At 31.6% G+C, this 24323-nt stretch overlaps 1 protein-coding gene across 1 annotated transcript in view; it reads right to left on the bottom strand.

The window, feature by feature from the left end:
* LOC140049627 (extracellular matrix protein 3-like) overlaps nt 1-24323 on the bottom strand; it is an 82198-nt gene that overhangs the window by 5416 nt on the left and 52459 nt on the right. Inside the window, exons 4-16 of the mRNA XM_072094564.1 lie at nt 23758-23988; nt 23343-23471; nt 21876-22127; nt 12334-12483; nt 8155-8364; nt 7421-7618; nt 6622-6786; nt 5881-6063; nt 2350-2483; nt 1864-2019; nt 1073-1249; nt 691-946; nt 173-507 (exon numbers count right to left, since the gene is read on the bottom strand). Of these exons, the coding sequence (XP_071950665.1) occupies nt 173-507; nt 691-946; nt 1073-1249; nt 1864-2019; nt 2350-2483; nt 5881-6063; nt 6622-6786; nt 7421-7618; nt 8155-8364; nt 12334-12483; nt 21876-22127; nt 23343-23471; nt 23758-23988 (2576 nt within the window). The remainder of the gene's footprint in view (nt 1-172; nt 508-690; nt 947-1072; nt 1250-1863; nt 2020-2349; nt 2484-5880; nt 6064-6621; nt 6787-7420; nt 7619-8154; nt 8365-12333; nt 12484-21875; nt 22128-23342; nt 23472-23757; nt 23989-24323) is intronic.

Below are 24323 nucleotides of genomic sequence, written 5' to 3'. Positions count from 1 at the left end.
TGTATCAACATGTAAGTTTTTGTGGTGGAGTCATCATCAATTTCCATGTAATTGACTTCATGCATGAAGTGGAACATTGCTGCAAGGAAACTATGGTAAATTGGTTATTAGCGAACCATGAATGAACAAACAAATGCCCTAAGGAAAGTCTGTCTGTCGGAAGAAAACTTACTTGTCCATCGGTTCCAATCTGTCCACCGCATCGATCTAAAAGCTCAGACATGGTGTAGTAGTTTGTGAATTCCCAAAGGCAAGAGTCCATATCCAGGTTGCGGTAAAACCTAAGGGTACGGTCTGTTCTCATGTCACTGCTGAACTGGTAGTCCTTGGTTTCACCAACCACGTTAGGGTTCTTGGTGTCCTTGGTGATGAAACCGTAGTTGGTTCGGACCTCGTCAAAATCGAGCAAGTTAGAGCATTGATGAGTTCCGACACGGAGACCGTCCTCGCTGAGTGTCAATTCAAAGTTGGACAGTTGGCGGGTGGAGATAACGGGAAGCATACCATCTATTCAAAAAAGTTTTATAAAAATGAAATAATCGGTACCTAAGATTAAATCATGATTCTAACTTTATGTAAAACATTTTACAGGTTGGATTTTACTTTTACAGACATAGAGAGAGGTGAGAAAAATAATGTAGCCTGCGGAATATCAATATCACAAGTATGTTATATCATAAAGTATTGTACCTGTGTGAGGCATAGTAACTGTAAGTTTAATCATATTAGGATGATCGGGATCTGCAGGTCCTGTGTATCTAAGCTTGGCAGTGAAAGGATCTGCACCAACAGCTCCAGGGGTTCTTGGCATACAGAGTCCTTCTGACTTGCTTATAATTACTGGATCACTCATGTATTCACGGCCTGGGTCACCAAGGTTGCTTACAGCACGGGCAGAGCACTGAACTCTTGATCCTGGGGCAAAGTATATGCTGTCGAGTGTAAGCTGTGAATAGATAAAATTAATATTAGCATATTGTATTTTAACAGGTATAGCAAACAGATTAGATGGACTAAACATAATATTACGGAATGGACTAGAAATGTCAAAAAACCAAAACTAAAAACTAACCTGGTTGGTGCTTGTGAAGAATGTGTTGCTGCTGACTTCCCTGAGTGGGCTGGTGGCTCCGTTGGCAGCACTGGGTGCAGCTACCATCCATCTGAACTGAGTCATGGTATCATTGACACCCTCGGTGGTACAGATACTACCAGTGACAGCAAAGTCTGGATGTTTTGGGTTGCAAGGCTACGGAAAAAAGAGAAAAACCACAATGAATTAGGTGTTAAAATTTACAGTAAAAACACTTTATGAACTCAGGAATGCGACCCCTTATACAAATGTTCCCTGAATAGAGGTTTGCCATAAGTGTGTCAAAAAGGCATGGGTTCTTTTCTTTTTAGTTCTTTGTAATTTAAATCTGTTTTCTCTAATCTTTATTTTTAAGAACTTTAGGACCAACTTTAACTTTATCATTCAACTCAGATCATTTTTTGCCTTTGTATTTTGATCATTAGTACCACTATATGGTTACTAGTGATGTTTAATTAAGTAGAATAATTAATTAATTAAAACATTATACATTTTGTTCCGATTGATGGATTTTCACAACAGCTTAAAATAATTAATGAATCTATTTGTACATATCTGGAAAAAAAGTCCTTTCCATGTGGAAGTTAGCTATGCAACAGCAGTCATTAATGCCATTAATTTTTCACCAATTAACAAATTGAAAGTAACTTTTGTAGAACACGACTGTCGGAGTTCAAAAGAATGCATGCAGTCAATCATACTTAATTTATTCATAACTGTAAGTCATTTTAAAGTCACTATGGTTTTTTTAATCAAAAAATAAAACTTACTGTAACACAGACGACTGGATATCCAGGTACAGGTTCTACGATTCCGTTGGTGGCGTCATCATAATTGAGTAGTGAAACGACAACAGGTGGTGCTGGGAAAGTGATACCGGCAACATTACCACCGGTCTGATCAATGTAAACAATAGCCTTGCTATCCTAAAATACGAGAACAATTACAAACATATTTAAATTATTTTTCATTTATCCCTTTCTATTTTCTATTTTTAACTTTCTTACATAAAAATCGAATTAAAATTCAGTGATGTGTTCACAAGAAATAAAGTGGTGCGGTTTTCACAAGAAAAGGGAACAATCTCTGTTCAAGACAACAGATTATCGAAGGCCTCTGTGAAAATCTAGTAAGGTTGCTACGGCCCTTGTATTTGTACCCCAAATGTTACCACATTATTTGGTGAAGCATAATCGTGATATAAGTATTGTTAAAGTAATGCGGTTATGTTGCTTTGTATGGTATACTGTACTTACTCCAAGTTCAGCAATGTTATTTTGATCTGGGGTAAGGAGAACAGTGAAGGCTTCACGCATCTCATTACGGTCTGAATCGTACAGAATATCAACATCCACAGGTATTTCAGATACATTAAAGCCAAAGACAAGTCCTGGAAGAAAAAAACAACACAGTAAGTATTAAAAATGTTTATATATACAATTACAGTACAGACTTTGAGAGACTCATACACAGGGAACATTCCTATTAAGAATACACTGTACAAGGCAATACACTACAGCCAATCCCTATTTAGGGGGCATCCTATTAATTAAATACAGTTTTACAGTATATAATTATTGATTTTATTTCTGGAATGTTTATTTCCTTTCTTACTACGTATTCAAAACAAAAGGTTCCGTTATATTCGTGTGAAACTTTCGATTCTCACATCCTTTATACATAACTTTTGAAAATAACAAAAATGTCGACTCCCTTTTGTATTTTATCATTATCATGAATGACATCACTAGGGATATTTAACTATGTATCTAGCATTCCATATCACAGAAACAAAAGGTCAACTTTTATTGTTTTTTTGCGTAAAAACATGTTTTGTTGATATATAAACATCCCAGGAGTTGCTTATTTTTTAAAAGAAACAGACGAACAATTCGGAAGTTACACACATACGCAGGTGTGATATGAATCGCTAACCTACTGAACTTGATTATGAATTTGTAATCTGCGTTTATCAACTCGCGGGGCGACAACCTTTTGTGGAAATTCTTGTTAGTGGTTAACAAGATCCATGAGTTTAACTCGCAATCTTGTACATCTACCGCAGACCTTCGGAAGAGCAACATTTCTCGTTGATTTAATTACGAAGGAAGCGTTCTTTGAAAAAGGAAGCCGCGTACAATTTGTAATCTTGCATATATAAATTCTAATTATTTGATCTTATTCATTAACAATTGCGGCTTGCTGTTTTGATATTCGAATAAAAAAATAAATGTGTTTTTTTTGCATGTTAATTGAAAGTACACAACTTATGAATCTATTGATGAGTTGGTAGACAAATATTTCTTGCCAATTACTTTTTGCAACCTGATTCTAAAATTCTGATTGCTTAGCCCTGTTAATAGATAGGGAGATTTGAAATAGTATTTATAATTAAAAGTGGATATAAACTTGTTTATAATCTTATCTGTTTCCTAACCTTCTTGGCTCGGTCATTCAACAATAATTAAGTTAGCTCGATTTTAGTAGGAATCCAATTGGAATTATTATATCGTAACTTCAAATGGAATTTAAACGAAATTGATTAAATTTTAAAAATTCCCATAAAGATATTATAAGTATTAATTTATTATTAAATCCAATTGAAAACATCCTCCCAAGTTGTGACATCATTATTATTATCATTTAGCTTAACTTTGAATTATGTAGTTTGAGATGTTTCCCCGGCAATAACAGCCAGCATATTGAGAAAGGAAAAGGCTGTTATCATAATCAGACAGGAAATGAAAGACGATTTGCTTGGCGTCCATTATGCAGTTGCGATAAATTAGTTCCATTCCATTTGAAAATAAAGTAGAAGGAATTTTGCTTTGTATATTTTGTTTAAGCATGGAGATATAATTTACAGTACCTAGGGTAATTGATTTTTTTTTAAGAGAAACATTTTAAAATGTATTTCTTGTCACCTTATTTAAAAACGGTTTTTCCATTTTGTAGTCATATCATATCATTATATCAGGTTAAAAAAAATAATGTAATTGATTTTTTTTTAAGAGAAACATTTTAAAATGTATTTCTTGTCACCTTATTTAAAAACGGTTTTTCCATTTTGTAGTCATATCATATCATTATATCAGGTTAAAAAAAATAATGAATCTTTAAAAATATTTATTTTATTTTACACCTAAAACTTGCTTTCCATTTGGATGCAATGCAAGGATGCAAGTTCGCCAAAAGTAATTTGACCAATCATGACATGATGGGAGCATCCAATCTGTTGCTTGTGATTGGTTAACTCACACGCATTGTGCCTATAGCTTAAACCTTCATATTTAAGAGGTGTGAACTATTCCTTATTGCAATTCTATTAGATAACATCTGAACTTTGCATGGCATTCCAAATTAAATTGGGCTTGGAAACTGAATACAGCAATTTATTTATTCAAAATAAATATCGCTTTAAGGTGTTTGTAGCGTAAAGATTTACATTCAATGGTTTTCCATTAAATTTTAGTTTATTGTTTAATGTGTTTCTTGGATTAATAACACAGTTGATACTTTGTGATTTTAAATTTATTGATGTAATCAAATAGTTTAATCAGCTTAATATAATTATAATCTTTTGAAGTTTGTGGGTCAACTTTTTAATCTAAAAAAAGATATTCAAAATTATTTTTAAATTATTCTATAACATTCATTCAAAAATGAATCTATAAATTTAGTTAACGTTATACTGTTCATATTTTTCTTTAAAAGTTAATTAATAAGTTTGAGTGTGAATGGGAGTTACACATGGTGATCTATTTATGTAAATGAGCAGATATGCATGATGCAGTACTAGAAAGATGATTGGTTGAATATTTATTTATGAATTAATTCATCCATGTCAACTAAAATATGGAATAGGAAGCGTTCAAAACAAGGAATCACAGGCAGTGGCACATATTTTTACCAGAACTATGTTACCTCTTTCAGGTATAGTACACCAAATCTGCCTGTTAACAGTTTGTGAAAATCCACTAGTAGACCTACAGAGTAGGCCTACCCTCACCTGCATGTGCAACATGAATTTTACGGTCGGTTGCATTCCCTATACTGTTGCACCACCTGTTTCGGAAGTGTGCAATAGACATGCTCAAGCAGACTGCCGACAGGTTTCACGTAATAAATTATGAGATGATCATGATCAATGTGAACTGAACTCAATTGAACTATGAGACAGACATGTGCAATCTCCTGAGACTCATTTGTTCAATAATTTAGGAATACTAATATAAACAGTATAAAGAAACCCCAAATGTAAACATAAATAAATGGGTTTAAAAGGGTACAGCATAATAAAAATAAGAACAACAAAGTTGCTTTCTACATCAAGGTCAGACAGGATTATTTATCTGAATAAAAATATATCAAATCTACAGGAACTAAATTGAATACATCAATCAAACAAAATCATTTAACAAAAATCCCGCACTAATAGAAGTTGAGGGATTACAAATTGTTTTTTTATCCAACTGCCTGAAGACAGGATTTAGGTAGCAAGTGTGTGCAGTGTAAAAGATCAAGTTTTCATTGGAAAATCACTGGTAATACTGCACTGGTTTAATGAAGAAATCTTTCATAATTTTTGAGTGAAAATTCAGAATTTAAGATAGAACCATTTCTATTTCACACCTCTCATGAGTGAAATTACATGCTGATACATTTAACTTGATATATCTATCAGATGGATTTGGTGGAATTGTCGGCCAATAAATGTAAATGAGACGGTGAATGCAAAGTGTTGTAATAATGAAAGTCTATAGAGGTCCCTTTTTTTCCAGACTTACTTTTTGAGAAAGCATCATAATCGTAACCACTCTTAGCCGAGCCATCTTTAGTGTACACTCTTACGATTGATGTCTTGGAGGTGTCGCCGAGTCGGACTACGGTAATCTTAACAGACACTTCTTCATCTTCATCTGTTGGCTCATCTGCGTTGTATCTGGTCTCCTTGAACTTGATAACAGGCTCTGAATCAAAAGAAAATTGTAATTTTAAAAACTGTAACACACAATTAATGCAGAGGCAAGTCCACTTGGGAATTTAAAATAAGGTCCATGAGTGTAAAATTAAGTTGTTCAATGTTCTATCTTTTATTTCTTTCCAAATTTAGAAGAGAGGCTTCCTCGTCACCCCCGTCCCCCTTTCTCTCTTTTTTTTTAATGAGTTTATGCAATGGGCAACAGAAAAACAGTGATTTGGCAAAAACGATTTAATGCAAAAATAATTACATTTTGTAACTTGACTCTTATGTTATAATGTTAAATGGGACATCTTTAACAATCATACAAAGTCAGACAAATTGAATCACAAACCTCTAATTTAGTGAAAGTAATAAGGGGGCTTGTTTTGAACTGGGGCACTTTAAATTTCGCATGAGTATACAGTATTAACATTATAATGTTGTAAACAACATACTGTACATGTTTAAGAGTATAACTTATGACATTTATTGCCTCAATATTAAATTCTTATGAGAATGTGAGTTTTATTTTATTTATTTGTGATCTTGACACTACAGTACTTACTGTCTCCATCATCAGTGATGTAGATAAGAGTCTCGCTCTGGTCACCAACGAGGCCTGGCAGGTTATTATTGGTACGGGCATGGTCCAACACCAGACGGAATTTCTCTTTCTCTTCATACAAGTTATCGTTCATCAGCAGAATTGTGCATGGCTTCTCAGATTCGCCTAAATAGCATAATAACACTATTTGTTGGTACTTTTTCAAAAATTAGTGCTATTACTTTGAATCCAATAGTACATTTGTAGAGTGGGCGGCCATAATGCTACTTGATTGATTACACTTCATTAATCAGGCATTAGTGAATTATAATTTGTATTATCATGGGCACTATTTTTCAATAATGCCCTGTCAATTGCTACACTATTTGGTACATACATTTAATTTGACTGATCATTACTGTACAATCTGAATTCAGATAAAGGAATTATCAATGTAAATCAAAGTATATTTTCATATATCAGTTAACTTTCTTTATACAAGATTATTACGCTATCTCTTGAAGACAGATAATTTAAATGTTGATGCCGATTTATAGATTATGTACAAGTATGGTCATAATAAGTGTGAATAACTCGAGGAAATAAACCTAAATTAAATGTGAAAGAAAGAAAAGAAAATGCAAGATCATGATCGTGAATTCCTTAAGGAATAGCCTAGAAGAGAATGTCAATCACACAACAAAAGAAAGTAAAGATAACCCCATAAAAGAAAACAAAATTGAAATCTCATGGGATTCAACCTTTCCTCTGTCGGTTAATTCAATGTATCCAGGTTTAGAAACAAAACAATGCATCTTACCGGCTTCAAAATTAATGACCGATACATCTGTGTTTGGTCTCTCATCATAGTCCATCATGACCTGTGCTGACCCTTGTCGTGAGTAGCAACGTACAGAGCTTGGTTGAGTGATGTCTCCAGTCCTGACGACCATAGCAGTTGCGGAACCGTCATTTTCATTGACAGTGTAGGAACCGGCTCTGAATGAAACCTTTGGAACTGTTGAAGGAAAGCATCAGGATTGTGGAATTTGAGTACGTTAACAAGTATTGCTAGTAACAACTAACTCTCATTGTAAATTGTCAGAAATGTCACTAGACATTGTCACTAATGATACACTGTACATTGTCATTAGAGTGATACAATTGTGACGCCAATGGTGTTAATGAAGACAATTGTCCGTAGTATGACTACAGACATCCTCAGTAGAGTTTAGATATATTGTCAATAGTATCAATAAATCATTGTCAGATATCTTGTAAAATATTATAATTGTTACAGTTCATGAAAACTTAACTTTCATTTTATCTATCATCAGCATCTACACTCAACAACACTTTGAGTCATGATTCGCATGAATGATTTCATTATTCAAGTCATGTTCCTGTAGCCTAAGGCAGACAAGGAGCTTAACTCGTTTGAAATTCTCATTTCCGAATATGTTGTTACTTTAATATATTTCGACAAAATGATTACGTTTGTCTTTTCTTTTAATTTTTCCTTATGGGTATTACAACGAATCCTATAAAACTTACGATCTGAAACTGTATCGTTGATGATAATATTAACATGGTTTGGTCCTCCAAGAACTGCGTTCATTGGCATACGTAGAACAAGTCTAAAGGTCTCAAGACCTTCAAGTACTGGCTGGCCAATATCGTCGAGCACGTTGATTTTCACGGTTTGCTTGGTGACGCCTGGTGCAAAGTCTAGGTTGGTGCTGATGCCATTGTAATCTTCTCCGGCTGAGAAAAAAGAATATATAATTTAAATTATGACTTAAGAAGTTTTAATAATCATCAGTTCTATAAACTATTAGAAAAAAACAGTTTTAGAAACCTAACCAAAGCTAAAAAGTTCAATTCAATTAAAACAAATAAAGTAAAGCAATGAATGAATGAATATGGAAATTTTATTATGGTTAGACATGGCAACTAAAAAGGTAATTCAACTGAAAATGTCCTAAATTTTAAAGTATTCATAGAGATTCTAATAAACTATGTTATTTTACCAAAATATCACATTGTGTTTGATATATATGCTAACTTGTCATTATTTACAAAACCCTTGCCCCTGAAATTTTTTTCATGCAATTCTTTGATTCATTTATACCGTATCCTCATAAATTTTTCACAGACATATCCTTCATTAGCTAATATAACACATCCTCCTTTATAGCAGGTTTATTTCACTTAACATCTGATTTTTTCATGGCCTTCCCCCTACACGTATCGACTGATTTACTATGAGAAACACATTAGTGAATCGGAAGTCTAACTTCTAATCCAATTCGCATTCTGTAGTTTGATGTTAGTGGCAGATTGTTCAACTAACATACAGTACGTCATTCGGCCGGTAAAACACAACAAGAATGTATGAATACGAGTTTTGCACATCTGTGTTGGTATATCACTTTTAATTATATGCTAATATTATGCAGATATAGGAAATAAAAAATTGCTGATATCATCAAAAAATGTTTTAACAGCAGATGATGCTTGAAAATGTTATGGGGAAAAAAAAACTTTCACTTTAATATATGGAGCAATGCTACATATCCTAGAAAAAATCCTAGTAGAGGTAATTAATTTATACCTAATTATTTTTTTTAATACATTGGACAGAAATTAATTACTGATCTTTTAAAGGGATAGAAATTAATTTATCTTTAATTTCCCAAATCTTCCAATGTGGATACTTTAATTAATCTTACTTCCATATTTGAAAATTGTTTGGATAATTAATTATTAGTCAACTTAAATTCATCATAAGAAATTAGATACGTTTAAAAAAAATTTTCTATATACTGTAAATAAATATTAAATTTATTCCAATAAAAACAACATTTGTTAAAATGTGTTACATTATGAAGTATATTTGACAATTAATTTAATTTATGAAAGATTTTCAATGTTAAGATTTACAATTTATTATTAAATTAGTTATACATTAATGATTTACCAAGTTTATAATCAAACTGAGAGTGGTTGATTGTAATAATTATGATAATAATAATAATAATAATAATATTTATTCGGCAAAAGTTCATGAAGTACATTTTACAATTCATCTTGCCAGGAGCAAGTAATAGGCATGAGCCCAAACAGAAAACTGCTCTCACTCCATCATTACTTATAAAATACAAAAATAACAAAACTAAGTAGCACAAATTAAGTCAAAATAAAACAAAACAAAACAAAGTTATAATGAGATACACCAATTAAGAATAAGCTGCATTGAATAAACAATATAAAAAAATTACAACTTAATATTTTGAGATCAAATGTTTGATGAGTTGGGCTTTAAAGTCTGAAATTGTAGCACATTGTTTAATTTCATTGGGAAGTTGCTCCCATAATCTAGGGAAAATAACAAACGATGAATTTAAAAATGTATTGGTCTTTGCCTTCCAATGTATTAACCGCCCTTCACACCTCTCACTTGATCTCACAAACTCATTAAAGGATGATGGACAGAGGCCATGCATTATTTTAAAACCTAATGTGAGTCTATACACTTTAAATATATCTTCAATGAAACGAAGAACTCCTTTTTGGGACATCCCTATTCAGCAGACATCTAAGGCTACTTTAAGTCCAGAAGTCTACTGTAACCTTATTCTATATACTGTACTCTGATTGCAAACTGGTTTACAAAGAAAGGAAGTGGGCCCTCAGATTATTGCATCCAAAAAAAGATATGTTTTTATCATAAGGCCTACTTCTTTCAATCAATGATCACTTATTCATAGGAATATAAATAAATTATATATTTGAATTTACGTGACAATACTTAAAGTACATAGTACAACATTATGAGAACTCCCTGAGGATAACCAGGGTGTGTCCAGCTGCTAGTTGCCAATAAATAAGAAGCGTTTTGGATTTATCAAAATTGACAAGGGGAAAGTGAATCACTAAAATAATTATAATGATGATAATTTGCTTAGCATTTCCATTAAACTTCCTTAAACATGGATAATGCTGATGAGTGAAAGTTATATCATGTATTAATTATTACATTAAAAGACCACTTAGCATGTTTTCCAAGGCAAGTTTGTTTATCAGAAGCATTGACTATCACACATGCGTATTAATATTTTCACTTATTTTTTTGTGACATTAAGAAATTCAGTCAATAAGAACTTAGAATGTGCAAGTTATACAAATGTATTCGCTAATGAAAAACATGTTTTATGTTGCTGGGAAAAAGGTTTTAACTTTTTCGTTTAAAGTTTGTAAGGATATTGGGTTTTCAATCTTCAACAGAATTGCGTGCATTATCGCCAAATTTTTTGTTTATCATATTAGGCTTAACAATCATATACTGATATGGTAGGTATTTCCATTTAGCAGTTTTAAAGATGCAAGTAAAATATGTAATAAGGCATAATAAGAACTGCTAGAAGCCTAGAAAAAGTTGGCTCAAGACTTCAATGAAAAAGCTGTCTGCCATTTGATTTTAAAATATTAAATAGATTATCAAAAAAACATATCAATTAATTTTTTTACATACAAAGTATTTAACATTTAATTTCCATGTGTATTATGATCTTAACAGGCTGTCAACAAAAGCAATTTTCATAAAGTTTTTGCTTTTCAAAAAAACACTTTTAATTGGAATTCAGTCTTGGCCATATATCTAAAAATTATGTCATTAAAACATTAAACTTCCAAAATGTCTATAAGTTAACAGAATGCATCTCATTTATTTATTATTAAGTCTGACTGAGCAAAACAAGTTGGCGTCTAAAACTAAGGAAGTTCATGACATTTGGTAGACAGATAAAACAGACATTTTGTGTTCATCTCATCTAATGTATCTAGACAGTTATTGTTCAATATCATTTTACAAGTGCTTATTGTCAACAAATCTTTATAACAACAAATCATTAAAATTATCAATAACACTATTATTTCAAATTTTACTGGTATGGTATGTATCCAATTTCAAACTGAAGGGATAAACAGTTTTTGGCGTTTGTGTGACAATCACATTTTCATGCATGTCTTTTTATAGCTAGTTATAGTATAAACTATCCTATTGTGGTCCCTTGCCACTAAGAATGGTTCTTGTGAAAAAAATTGAGTTAAAGAAAAAAAACCCTCATAAATTTTGTTGGAAAAAAACGTTTATGGACTAGTCCATTATAATAGGGGGATGTTGAGGAAACTTTTATTATTTTGTATCATGGTTTGGAAGAGCACAGGCCATTGTTGGTTTATCCGGGTATTAAAGCAAAATGGAAAACAATTACCAACTAACACTGCCAGCAACACAACAACATAAAAAAACATGCTTTATAAACAGATCATGCAAAATTAAAAAAGTAAAAGAAAACTGACACCATTTTTTGAGAGAAAAAAACAATTTCTAAAACACATTTTTTAATATCAAATTAAATAAAAACCGTTTACCTTTAATCCTCTGGTTCAAGATAAGAAAGAAAAGTAACAAATAAATACTAGTATTCTTTGTTATAATTTATTAATTTTATTTAAATAAACAATGACAATTTGTCATGTTTTATCTCAACTATTTTCAGATGTTGTTAAATCAAATGTATACAGTATCTGTACAGATAATTTAACCTTTATGAAAATTATATTATAATTTATTTTATTATTATATTTTTCTGCTCAAAGTCTTTGAACAAGAGCAAAATTGTATCTAGGTTGTATACTAAGAAGAGAAAAATAAGTCCAAGAACTTACCGACAGCTGAAACAGGATCTGATTTGTGCGAGCGTACAGTGACACTAGCCATTTTGGTCAGGTCAGTACCTGTACGCCACACGTCAACCTCAACGTATCCACCACTTTCATCAATCATGTACTCTTGTTGACCGAAGTAGAATGATGGTTCTGCAAATAAAAAACAAATTGTAAACAAATTTAATTTATGATAATAATAATATAATATACACATTCAGTACAAGCTCAACACCACATCCCGCAGGGTGGGCTTATTATTGACTCGACTTTGGTAATAATTATGCAGCGACTTCCAATATAATTCAAAATGGGTCATTGATATAGCATTTCATAAAGCATAAACACTTAGTATGAGGAAAAAAAACCATTTAGTACACCCAAAGGGGTACAGTGCAGCCCCTTGTTGACACATATTATGTAGTAGTTTGCTATGCTAATATAGGTGATGTCTATTGGGTCTATTTGTATGTAGTTATGATAGTTAATTTAGAAACATGAAATCATAAATATAACAATATAAAATATGTATTACTATATTAATCCTGACATATCTATTTTTTAAATATTTTAAGCAACATGTGTTTTTTCTATGTTGTTGGGTACCATAACAACAATGTTCTCTGATGAACCAGATGTTTTAGATGTGGAATGTTTATTTCTGACGTATGTATGTATAAGTAACTCTATGTCTATGAGTTTCTTAATTTTTATAAATGACAATGGTGATGACGATGATGATGACAATAACCCCCTACTCGTCTTGAATAATGAACTGGGTTCTTTAAAGTACACACGGACAAACTGTGTACGCTGGACCAGGGGGATGTAAAAAACAAATTATATATCTCCCTGACTGGACCTTATCTCTACCACCCTGCCAATATTGTTGGGTTTGGTAAACGGTGCCCCTGCCTCTCAACCATTTGACTCGCTCTAATTCAAATAGTTTGCTTTCAATTTAGCAAAATAACAGTTTCATGAAGATTTTAAATTTATTTAAATAAACATTTACAGTTTAAAAAAAAAAATCGTGAAAATCATAGACCAATTATATTTTGATGAAATTGCTAAAAATAACCTGAATGTTGGATTGGTTCCAGTTAACAGGATGTCATGATTATAACCACAGTCCTATAGGTGTAATTGTAGTGAAATAGGTTCATATAAGGTGCTTCAAACTCATTATTAAAGACAGGATTAAGTTTGAGTATTATTATTTCCTGTAGGTATCACTTATGCTAGTTGAGAGCATTGTGGTTTTGATTAAGGATTTGAAAAATAGGGAAAAATTACTCTTGAAAAAGCCTGGGAAAAGCCCTATTTTAATGTGTATTTTTTAGTTTATGCATAGTTTCATATCTTATGATTACATCTTTTTTTTCCTGCCTTAGATTTAAAATGTTGTTATTTCTGTTACCATACAATTTGGGTATTTTACATTAACGAATGTACCAAAGATGATGCACAACATTTTACAAGGAAGCAAAGAAAGCATCAAAAGATTGAGTTAGATGGAAAGACATGGTGTCTAAACCTTTGTATTGACAAGGAAGCAGAGAAAGCTGCAAAAGATTGAGTTTTAGATCACAATGAAAATGTAGGGTTACAGACCTGCAATCTACTTCACATTATAAAACTCTGTCTACAATATCAAACTAGTTTGACAAAAAAGGTGTATGTTTCAAAATATGGTAATGATATGCTTAAATATGGTAGTGATATTACATCATCGTGTCCATATGGGCACATCACATTTTTTTTGTCACATAAAGTTTAATAGTGTAGACAGAGCTTAAAACTTCACTCAATATCAAATGATATAGAGTTTTCCAACATTTCACACTTCTAAAGTATTACAATTAACACTTTGTTTAATTGGCGCATTTCCAAGAAAAATAGACTTTTTAATGGTAGGAAACTTCAATTTATAATAAATTTATGATCAAAGCTCAAATATTTTGATTGACGGCAATCAGAAATATTTCAAATAAGGAAGTGCTAACAATCTAAATGTCAATCATACAATTTCTCTTTTATTTAAAAACTGTTTATTTTGTAGTTTTCTTTAAATTTTAATTAATTTATAACTCATGAATAATTTGATTGATAGGTTGACTGATTAATGATATGACAAGTTTTGTTTTATTTAAAAATATTCAATCTACATTTTTAAAAATGTTTATTTTATGCTTGCATTGTGTAGAAATCACGTGATTGCGGGGCGCCCTCGCAATCAGCTTTTGACAGCGCGAGCACCTCATCTTTTTCAACTCACGCTGTCAACAGATTACCATGTCAGTTTAATCATTTTAACTTTTACAGTTTACCAGTCCCTTTTATCCTCATAAAATGATCAATTACTTAAAGTTACATGAAATTGTTTTTTAAAAATGAAAGCCAACAGCAAAACTGATGTAATTTGTGCAAAAGGAAACAGAATAAATTTGGAGAATCAAAATCACAGGTGCAAGGGTACAAGATGTTCCAATATGCAGCCCAAGGTAATGACTCTTGTGTGACTACCAAATCATGTTGGACAGGACAGGCCAATCTTTTCACACTCTGGAGGGGTGACAATGTGTCCTTTGGTTTCGGTTTAAGCCTTTATGGTATTACAGTATAGTGCTTATAAAATTTAGTAATCCTAATTTAAGGTCGGCTGAAAGGGATTGAATATCATGGGTACAAATAAAGGGTGGCTGACTTTACACCAAAATCCTTGACTTAACACCTAGAATTGGGATATCATTGCCCCTACCTAGGGCTATTGCATTTTCAATAGTTTAAAGTTCTTTATTTGTTTTCACTGCTTAGAATTGAGTTCAATTTTTAAATATCTTACTTATTGGGCCTTTCATATATCTGCGAAAAACCTTGGTATTTTAGGATAAATAAAACACTTGAGAAAGGGCCCAATAGACACACTTCTATTATCTTTAACAGTCATATACTGTGTCAATTAAATTCAATCTCTATGTATAAGAAACTATTTACTATACTAATAACCCCAAACCAGGTTTTATATTAAGGTGATAAAAATAATGCCAGGAGCAATATCAAACAAACTAGCAAGTCAATCAATGATTACACTTTTATTCTTCTAAAAACTGACTTTTGTTAAAAAAAAAAAAAAAATTAACCTGGTGGTCAAACTCATACCTTCTTGATGAATTTATTTTACATATATTTCACAGACATCCTTCCAAAAGGAAGAAAACTGGAAATGGGAAAAGTGAATGTAAAGGTGGAAAATTTGATATAACATTATGATTATTAATGGCATCATATCTTGTTCCGTGTGGATTAAAACTTGGCAGATCACTTGAACATTATCGGATATGCACACATCCATGATGAGGAATGGAGGAAGGATATGACTGGTCATATAACCCCCTTCACACAACCTACACTTAGCATATTTCAATCTTTTTTTTTTAAATACATGACATTGTATTGAAGAATATGTCAGTGCAAAATGATAGGAAACCTCCCCCATTGCTGAATTTGCCTTGTCATATTCAATATATTACTTTTAACAAAATGCGTACCTTGTTGATTTTTATGATGTGTTTAGGATGGGCAGTTGGCCATAAGATGAGTTTATGAAGGGTCATGAGGATCATATAGGTGCAATAGTTTGCTCCCTAGATCATGAATTGACTCAATTTTTGATACTGTGACAAAAGTGAGGTTAAGTTTTTTAGGTTGTTGAAAAAGAACTAATATTATAGCATTGATTTCTTTTTCATAATAATATACACCTTACAAAAAAAAAGGTTTTTGTAGATAGACACATGAGTACCGTTTGGTGTCAGAACGCGACGCGAAGAGATCTTAGGTTGGAATGATAGTTGACTTTGAGACAGTTATCTTATAAAAGTGCAATGAATATATGAATCCATTATGTATACTGTATGTGCTAAAATGCATGTCAAATATATTCAGTATAACATATGAACAAATGTTCAAACCATTGAAATTAATACAAATTCTACTACTGCACCAGGCATTATATAAGTGCTTTAAGTAATTCAAATCCAAATTCAGTAAACATATCTTTAGCATACAGGAAAAGTATGTTTTATTTATTAAACAGCACTAATGACATCACCAGGATTTGAACCCCAACCTTAGGATAATGAATCAAGCAGATTTATTACTTTCAACCAACACACCCCAATTAACAGTACTAACAGAATGATTGTTTTCTAGTAAATTGAAAAGACTGGGAAATGGGTTACAGACAGGGCAAGGTAAATTGGCAATTTTCATTGTACCAGTACCCTTTTCTCCCCTCTGTGTGGTCCTAAAATGTGGGTCAAACGTTTAACATTTTATTTATATAATGTGTTTTTATTTGTGCAATGTGATGGAAATTTTCAGTGAAGTATTATTATTGTGTATGTCAAACAATTTTAACATCTTAAACTTGTTAATTAAAAAAAAATGTCATAACATATTAGCAGTTTTTTTTCCTTATTGATATTTCTTTTATCTTACTTGAAAAGATCTTTTCAGTTAAAACATGTCAACTTTTTAGATTGTTAGAAAGAAGTACAGTCAAATTGTGAGGAGATATTTGTGGATGATACCATTAATTGGCAGGGTGTTTTGTTACTGTTCTCTTTGAAAATATTACTAAACTGGGGTCATTGTCAGTTTATTCAGGTAAGATAGACACAAAATAGTATTTGTATATTTGTTTAAAGGTGTAACTTTCTTACAGTGATACTGTCATATCATAAGTTAATGATAGTTATCTGTTTAAAAAATAAAAGAAGGGCCTGCTAATTTGACATTAAATGTATTTTTTATTTTTCTCCTTTCATCGAAACATAGAATATTAGATTATTTTTCTCCTCTGACCTTTTTTGTATGGTAATCTAAACGAATCTCATTACTTACATTATTTCAGGATGTAGCCTTAACTTGACTCCAATGAAAAGCAAGATTTAATTTAATTTGATATGATGGTGTATACAATTTCATTGATAACATACATAATATTTTTGCATATAGGATTTGCATTTCATTTCTGTTTTTAAAGTGGAGTGAATGACAAATTTTGAATGAATGAATGAAATAAAATGAATTGATGAATTTCTTTTCATTCTAAACAAATAACAACCAGAATATGTGGGAAGAAAATAACTTAGCAAAAAAAAAAAAATTATTGTTTTGTTTTTCTTTATATAACACTATAAGGTGGGCTTTTGACCTTGTATTTCCTCAATCAATACCGAATAATCCTCAATCAATTCACCTTTCTCAGACATATTGTAGTCGTATAATTATTTATGATGTTTTCTCCACATGAAACTGTTCTCCAATCGGAAGCATAACCCAATTTTATTATATAATTGCCCCACATATTGTTATGTAAGAGGGAAGTACTTTTAAGTTCTTTTGAGGTGGAAACATATACAATGGATTTTATACACGCGACTGGAAGATTATGTGAACTATTGTAGATTTCATTGACTGGTATTTGAACTAATTTTCTTCAAAGCTGAAAAGCCAATTTTTGCACATGCCTACAAACAAGTCAGAGTTGTGATAGATCCTGCATCTAACCTCAACTTTAAAAATTTGGACTGGTTGTGAAAGCTATCACAACACAAATTTGTTTGTGATCATGCCCAGATATTTGTTATGCTCTATTCAATTGTAGTCTTAGCCATACTAAAAGAATTCCTATTATAAGAATAGATTACTTATAGATTCCTGAAGAGAATAAAGAGATTCCTTTATAAATTTGGTGTTTATATTAAGATCAGGTATTGACAATTTTAGGGCAATATGTACAGACTGCGGTGGCTTCTGAGGAAAGGCTAAAGGGGCATGTGTAGACCTCTGGGCCTAAGAGGAAGAGCTTAAAGGAATAGTATATTTACATTGCTATCGGAAGTCATCTCTAGAGGGAATGTGGGCACAAGTGCAAACCTTATAATGACATAGCTGTCTAGTGAATATGTTTAATTTAGAGTTTGAGAGGTAGACTCCGAAAAGAAAGTCACCATTTTCAGATTAAATAAAAGTCGCTTGTATTGTTTAAAGGATTTTTGAATGAATTGTTATCTGAAAAGTAGGTTGCAACGACTGGGGCTGGGTTATATCAACCCCTCGAGATGTTTAGTGAACAAAATTCTTATACAAAATGTCCACAATGCTATTGTTGAAGATGAGATGTGAGTCTAGCACAAACTTTGTGTAGTTCAATAGTTTAAATTAATAGGACAATTAACAATGTAAGACCAGTGACAAAAAGTCTACAAGAAAACTTTTCGTGGTACAGTAATAATTTCTGATATTAAGAGATGAAGTAAAATTACATATAGTAGAATTCCTATTAAGGGGATCAAACAAGGTGTCCCCTTAATAGAGGTATCTCCTGAATAGAGGTGTTCCAAAAGAGGGGTTCAATCACTTATTATTGATATTATATATAAAGTCACTGTACTGAAGATATTAAGATAACTAAATAAAATAATGTTACTTCTCACAAAAAATGTAATGCAATTTTTTTGAGATCAATTTATTTACCTTGAAAACAGTGAAAATAGTTCAATGACTTCTTACTGCAGCAGGTTAAAAGTTTAAAAACTTTTATTTGATTTTTATTTGAATTAAATGTAATTTATTTTGCATTAAATGTATTGGGTATATTGTTATACTTGTTAACATTTCATAAATCCAGCTGTTCTAATTTTATTGGATTATTTGTAAAAAATTCTCTGATTGTATCATTTATTTATGTTCATGGGAAAGATGCAATCATTGTAGACAAAATACATTTGGAAGTCCAAGATAGGAAGGTAACTTTTCTGGCTGTTTTACTTTATCGTTTTGATTTAGCTTTTCGGTTTTTTGTTTGTATCTCCATTGAGATCCAGCCACTGATACCCACAGCATTGTCATTTTTTCAGTTATTTGCCTTTGGATTTATATATATATATATATTTTTCTTCATTTTATTTTTAGTTTAAAAAAAATCTTGTAAGAGCATTCAATAGAAACTTGCACCCTGTACTGTCTGAGAAAATCTGGACTCTAATTTTGCCAAGCTCTTTTCATCTGGTTCTTCGTAGAATAAATAAAACTATAATGTTTGCAAGTTTTGATATCAAGATTTAAGTTCTCAGAAATATATTGATATTGTCATGTTTAAATTCAGATTGATGTGTAGAACGATAGTTTGGTTTTCTTGTGATCAATTCAATACGTTCTTACAACTTTCTTCTCCCTAAAGTACGGTATCTCCTTTTGTCAGATGAAAAGCGAAGCAGCTAGTTGGCTTGGTTTGGGAATTACAGATATCAATTTAAATTTTGATATGATTTTTTATGACAACTTTGATTTATAAACATCAATGTTTATTCTTCATTCTACTTGTTTAATGGTTTCATCAGAATGAAATATCAATTTATACTTGGTACAGGCATATTGTATTAATGTTTTTTTCACTTTAGTGAGTCATATGTCTTTAAGGCATGGAAGGTGTGATTTTTACAAACTCAAGGATAGACAAATAAAAGGACCAAATTTTTAGAAATTTGTAGCGGTAACCAAAAGGACCTAGGAAATTTGAAAATAACTAAAAGATTAACCGAGAAATGACTTCACAAATGGGAAGTGATATATTCAAATCAGAACAAAAAAAAACCCCACAACTTTTGTTTATGTCACGATAAGGGAAGTCATAAGACATTCTTGCTAACATTATTTTCCTCTTAAAACTGTAATCTTTTGTAATCTGTTTTTTTAATGGTTAATAAAATGGGTACCGAGGTAGTGATCGGTTATGAAGTAAATGACTAGCTGCTTTAAAGTGTTCATATGCAGCATAATATGTACAGTATTACAATAGCTTTTTGGGATGGTAAATAGGAGATGGGGTATTTATTAAAATATTTATCTATGCATACAAAATATCAATCTGAAATGAGCTTAAGAAAACTTTCTTCATATCCAGTACTAATAAAATATGCTTTTAAATTTTACTTTTTAAGAATTTTGTTCTTTGTATAAGTTGTTCTTGAATGCTTTACGGTTTAAATGGTTCAAACTAAGCCGACCCTGTCATCTTTTGGGACGGGGGACGGGATGATACATGACTCAAGTAAAAGACCGGTACTTTGAACATGACGATTTCTTTTTGATGGGCTTCTAAATGACTCAGTGACTAGACATTTTGATATGATATTATGCAGCTAATTGAATTAGATAGCTGTAAAGTGTTCTACTGCATTTTCACAAGTTTTTTTTGCAAAGTGACAGAAGTTTCAATTAGACAGTACATTGGCAAAAATTGGTCCTAAAGGGTACCACTGTACGTAAACTGATATGAACTAGTTTAACTTTAGCTTTTCATATTGTAAGCAAAGGCAATGTACAAATGTGAAATTTAATCGAGGCCTAAAAAATTGGCTCACAATATTTTTCATGGTGATGTGTCAGACAACAGGCCTGAAATTAAATTCTTTGGGTTGGCCCAATCAGACATCAGTTGTCTGTCTGTCATTTAAGGTATCACAAAATACTTATGATTAGGGTGGCTGGGATGGATGAGTGGTGTCAAAATGTCTGACTGACCTGGGGTTAGGAATAATCAGCATGCCTCAATCCATTTTCTGCATAATATTATTAAGTATGCATTTGAATAAACTTTGTTTAATGTTTTATATATCTCTGACCAGGTAAATGTAAATGGACGGATGATGGTGATTGGACCATTATAGGGATGAACCCTGAACATGTATATAGTTTACTGAAATTGATAGCTCTGAACATGTATTACACTATTTACTAATAAGTTCAAGTGGTTCCTTGGGCATCTTAGCTCAAGACTCCCTTGGCAATCAGATTTCTTTGAATGAGAAAAGGAACTGAAATATGTCTTTATATTTAATAGTGGCTGGCTAAAATTTATTGTATTTAAGAATACAGGTCACTATATCAAAATATCTTGGGTAAACAGAGTCACCATTCTTGATGTTTTATGTGAAAGATCATGATAGGTGGTTCAGATGTTTATGTCTACCTCCATCAAGGTAGTGCAAACCTCCTTCTTGTAAAAGTTTGTGAATTGTGAACAGGTGATTTAAAAGTATGCAAATAAAAATATTTTTGGAATTTTCATAAACTCATAGGGGTTTTATTAGTGTCAGTTAAATGACAAATATTTCCTGATTTAATAGTAATCATTGTCCATATTTTTTTTTAAAGTTTAACATTTTAATTTCTAAGTTTTGTAAGAATGTAGACATTTTCTACAGTATGGTTTGTAACTTTTTTTTTCTCTTCGAAAGTTTAAAATTTTATTTTGTAAGTTGCTTTTTTAAATATGCAGAACTGTTACTATAAAATGAGTGTACATTTTGATAATGTCTGTATTAAGGAAATAGCTACTGGTTCACACTACAGCATTGAAGCTATATATTTGTAGTGTATTTTATGATACTGTATGGAATCAAATGCTTAGTGCGTGTGTGTGTTATTAGATAAAAAGTAATTCAGAATAAAAAATGCTATTCTCCACCTACCATCATTGGTATCAGCTTCGATCTCAACATTCATAACGGCTGGAGAACCAATTCTGCCACCCATTGTGTTTGAGAGTTTAACCTGGAATATCTCTGCATCTTCATAGAGAGAGTCATCAATGATTCTAATACGGCAGAAAGCGAGGGCTTCACCAGATTCAAACATAACAAAGTTGGCATTGTCATCAGCAACACGACTGATGTAGTCAGAGAAGGATGTCACAGGAGATGGTTCAGATCCAGTAGCAGTATCTAAGAAAATATTGGAAAGCTAGTGACATAGACATTTTTGAAAAAGACAAATTGCACTATTTTTACTCTAAAAAAATAAATTGAAATTTTTAAACTGTAATTTAAAATGAATTCTTAATCATATACTGTTAAAAACTGGTAGATTTTGATGAATACTTATTATTAACTTGGTAACAAATAGGTTTAGAAATCAAATTTCCAAACTGGTTAATTAATCATTCTGTAGTGAGTTTTTAAAGGCTGTCTTGATTAGCAGGGCTTTTGAGGCACACAGAAGTTTTACAACTCAAATAAATAATTTATTGAATGGAATAAATAAATAAAATTTCTTTTTTAGAAAGTACATTTACAATAATTTATTGGTTTGTACAGTTTAAAACACTATTCATTGTTGTCTAGTACAAAATTATTTTAACATTTCAAAATAAATGACAAAATAAAAAATCAATCAATTTTGTTTTGGACATCTGGAGTTTTATTTGACCATCAGATCAAAGATTCCCCCTCTGTTAATGTTCGTTTAGGGACAAGAACTAAAGAACCCAAATGCATGCATCATTTATAAAACTCAAATATTATTTCTCCAGTGGGGGAACTATTGATGGAATTATGTCTGCATCCTGGTGGCATTTTTAAATTTATCAAAGTAAAGTATATCCAAAGTCATCACTGGAGGGTAAAGCTTATTGATTTGGCTGACCAAAGATCAGATATGATATAGTATAATACTGATTGGATTTGCTTGTTGGTCATAGAGTTGGGGTTTCCCCAGAGATAGTCTACTTCAGCTGGTATACCAATGTTCATTTAGGAAACATGAAAAAGCCTACAATACAATTGAAATTTAAATCCACTTTGAAGACTGTAATTTACAATGGAACATTTGGTGTAAACTTTATTCATGCTTAGGAACACATCATTCAATCCTTATAGTATAGTACTCATTGCACTTTTTAAAATTAAATCTAATTGTATTTTAAAAAGTTTAAAAGGAAACATGAAGCAATGTTTAAAGGGAACATTTTAAATAAATTTTTAATCACTACCAGATATTTAAATATATATTAATTTTCAAATAATAAATTTTCATATATTTTAGATCGGATATTCATAAATGGTTCCAAACTTTAATTGTATAACAAACAAACATTCATTAATAGATATATTTGTGTGCTCTGCAGTAACCAGATATAGGAACCAGAATACAAATCTCACCAGATATTGTTGAGCACATAACCATCATTTCATCAGTAAGGTCTCCAGTTCGTCTTATTGCCACCAGGACTTCTCCAGCATCCTCAGTCACGGAAAATGTGGGAGGAATATCAATGTAAACAGTAGATTCTAAAAAGAAAATTAAATAAATGATTTGAAGTTTTTAAGAGTTAAAGAAACATGTTCAGTACCTAGAATTAAAGCTGTATACAATACACATACTTAGGCATCAAATGTAACATATATGGCCCAGTATCAAAGAAGATAGGAAAGGGTTAATGTGTTTCTACCAGGGAGGTTATTTCAAACATGTGATATATCTAAAATTAAATTATTTTTTTACATAACTAGTTACTATGGCTTATAAGATTATTTCACTCTGAAAATACAGTTGAAATTGAAATATAAAAATTACCATCTTCAGGATCAAGTATGTTGACTAAAGCAATTTCAGGGAACTCTAGGGCACCCATGACTGGATCGTGGAGTCGTACGCTGAACACTTCAGTTTCTTCATACTTGTTATCATCATAGATTTTGATTTTCATGAAGCCTTCTGTCTGTCCAGGGTTAAACTGCACTTGTTTGCCAACCTTACCATGATAATCTTCACCCTTGATGGCTTGTCCATCTACAGTTTCGATTCCTATACACAGGAAATTAAAAGTAATAGCAATTTTTTGTTTGCAATGCTTAACTTTGTTTGGAGAAGTGTGTGGTGTTTACAATGAATATCTTCAAACTCTCAGATCTTGCTCCAAGAGGATACCATTGTCACAGGACTACAAACTGAATTTTATTGAGTTATTCCAAACATGGAGGAAATGTTCCAAACCTCAGCAAAATAGTTTGTCAAAAAGGTGAATGACATAACTTCTGCAAACTAAGTTTGCTGAAGTTTGTCAACTGGTCTACACTGGCAAACAATAGTCAGGTCAGGTTTGCAAACTATATGTTTGATGCACATTTTTATTGTGATTT

Source organism: Antedon mediterranea, chromosome 5 (genome assembly GCF_964355755.1).
Source record: "Antedon mediterranea chromosome 5, ecAntMedi1.1, whole genome shotgun sequence".
In the NCBI taxonomy this organism is placed as follows: domain Eukaryota; kingdom Metazoa; phylum Echinodermata; class Crinoidea; order Comatulida; family Antedonidae; genus Antedon; species Antedon mediterranea.
The sequence above is the reverse complement of the archived record's forward strand: the minus strand, read 5'-3'. Positions and strand labels throughout refer to the sequence as shown.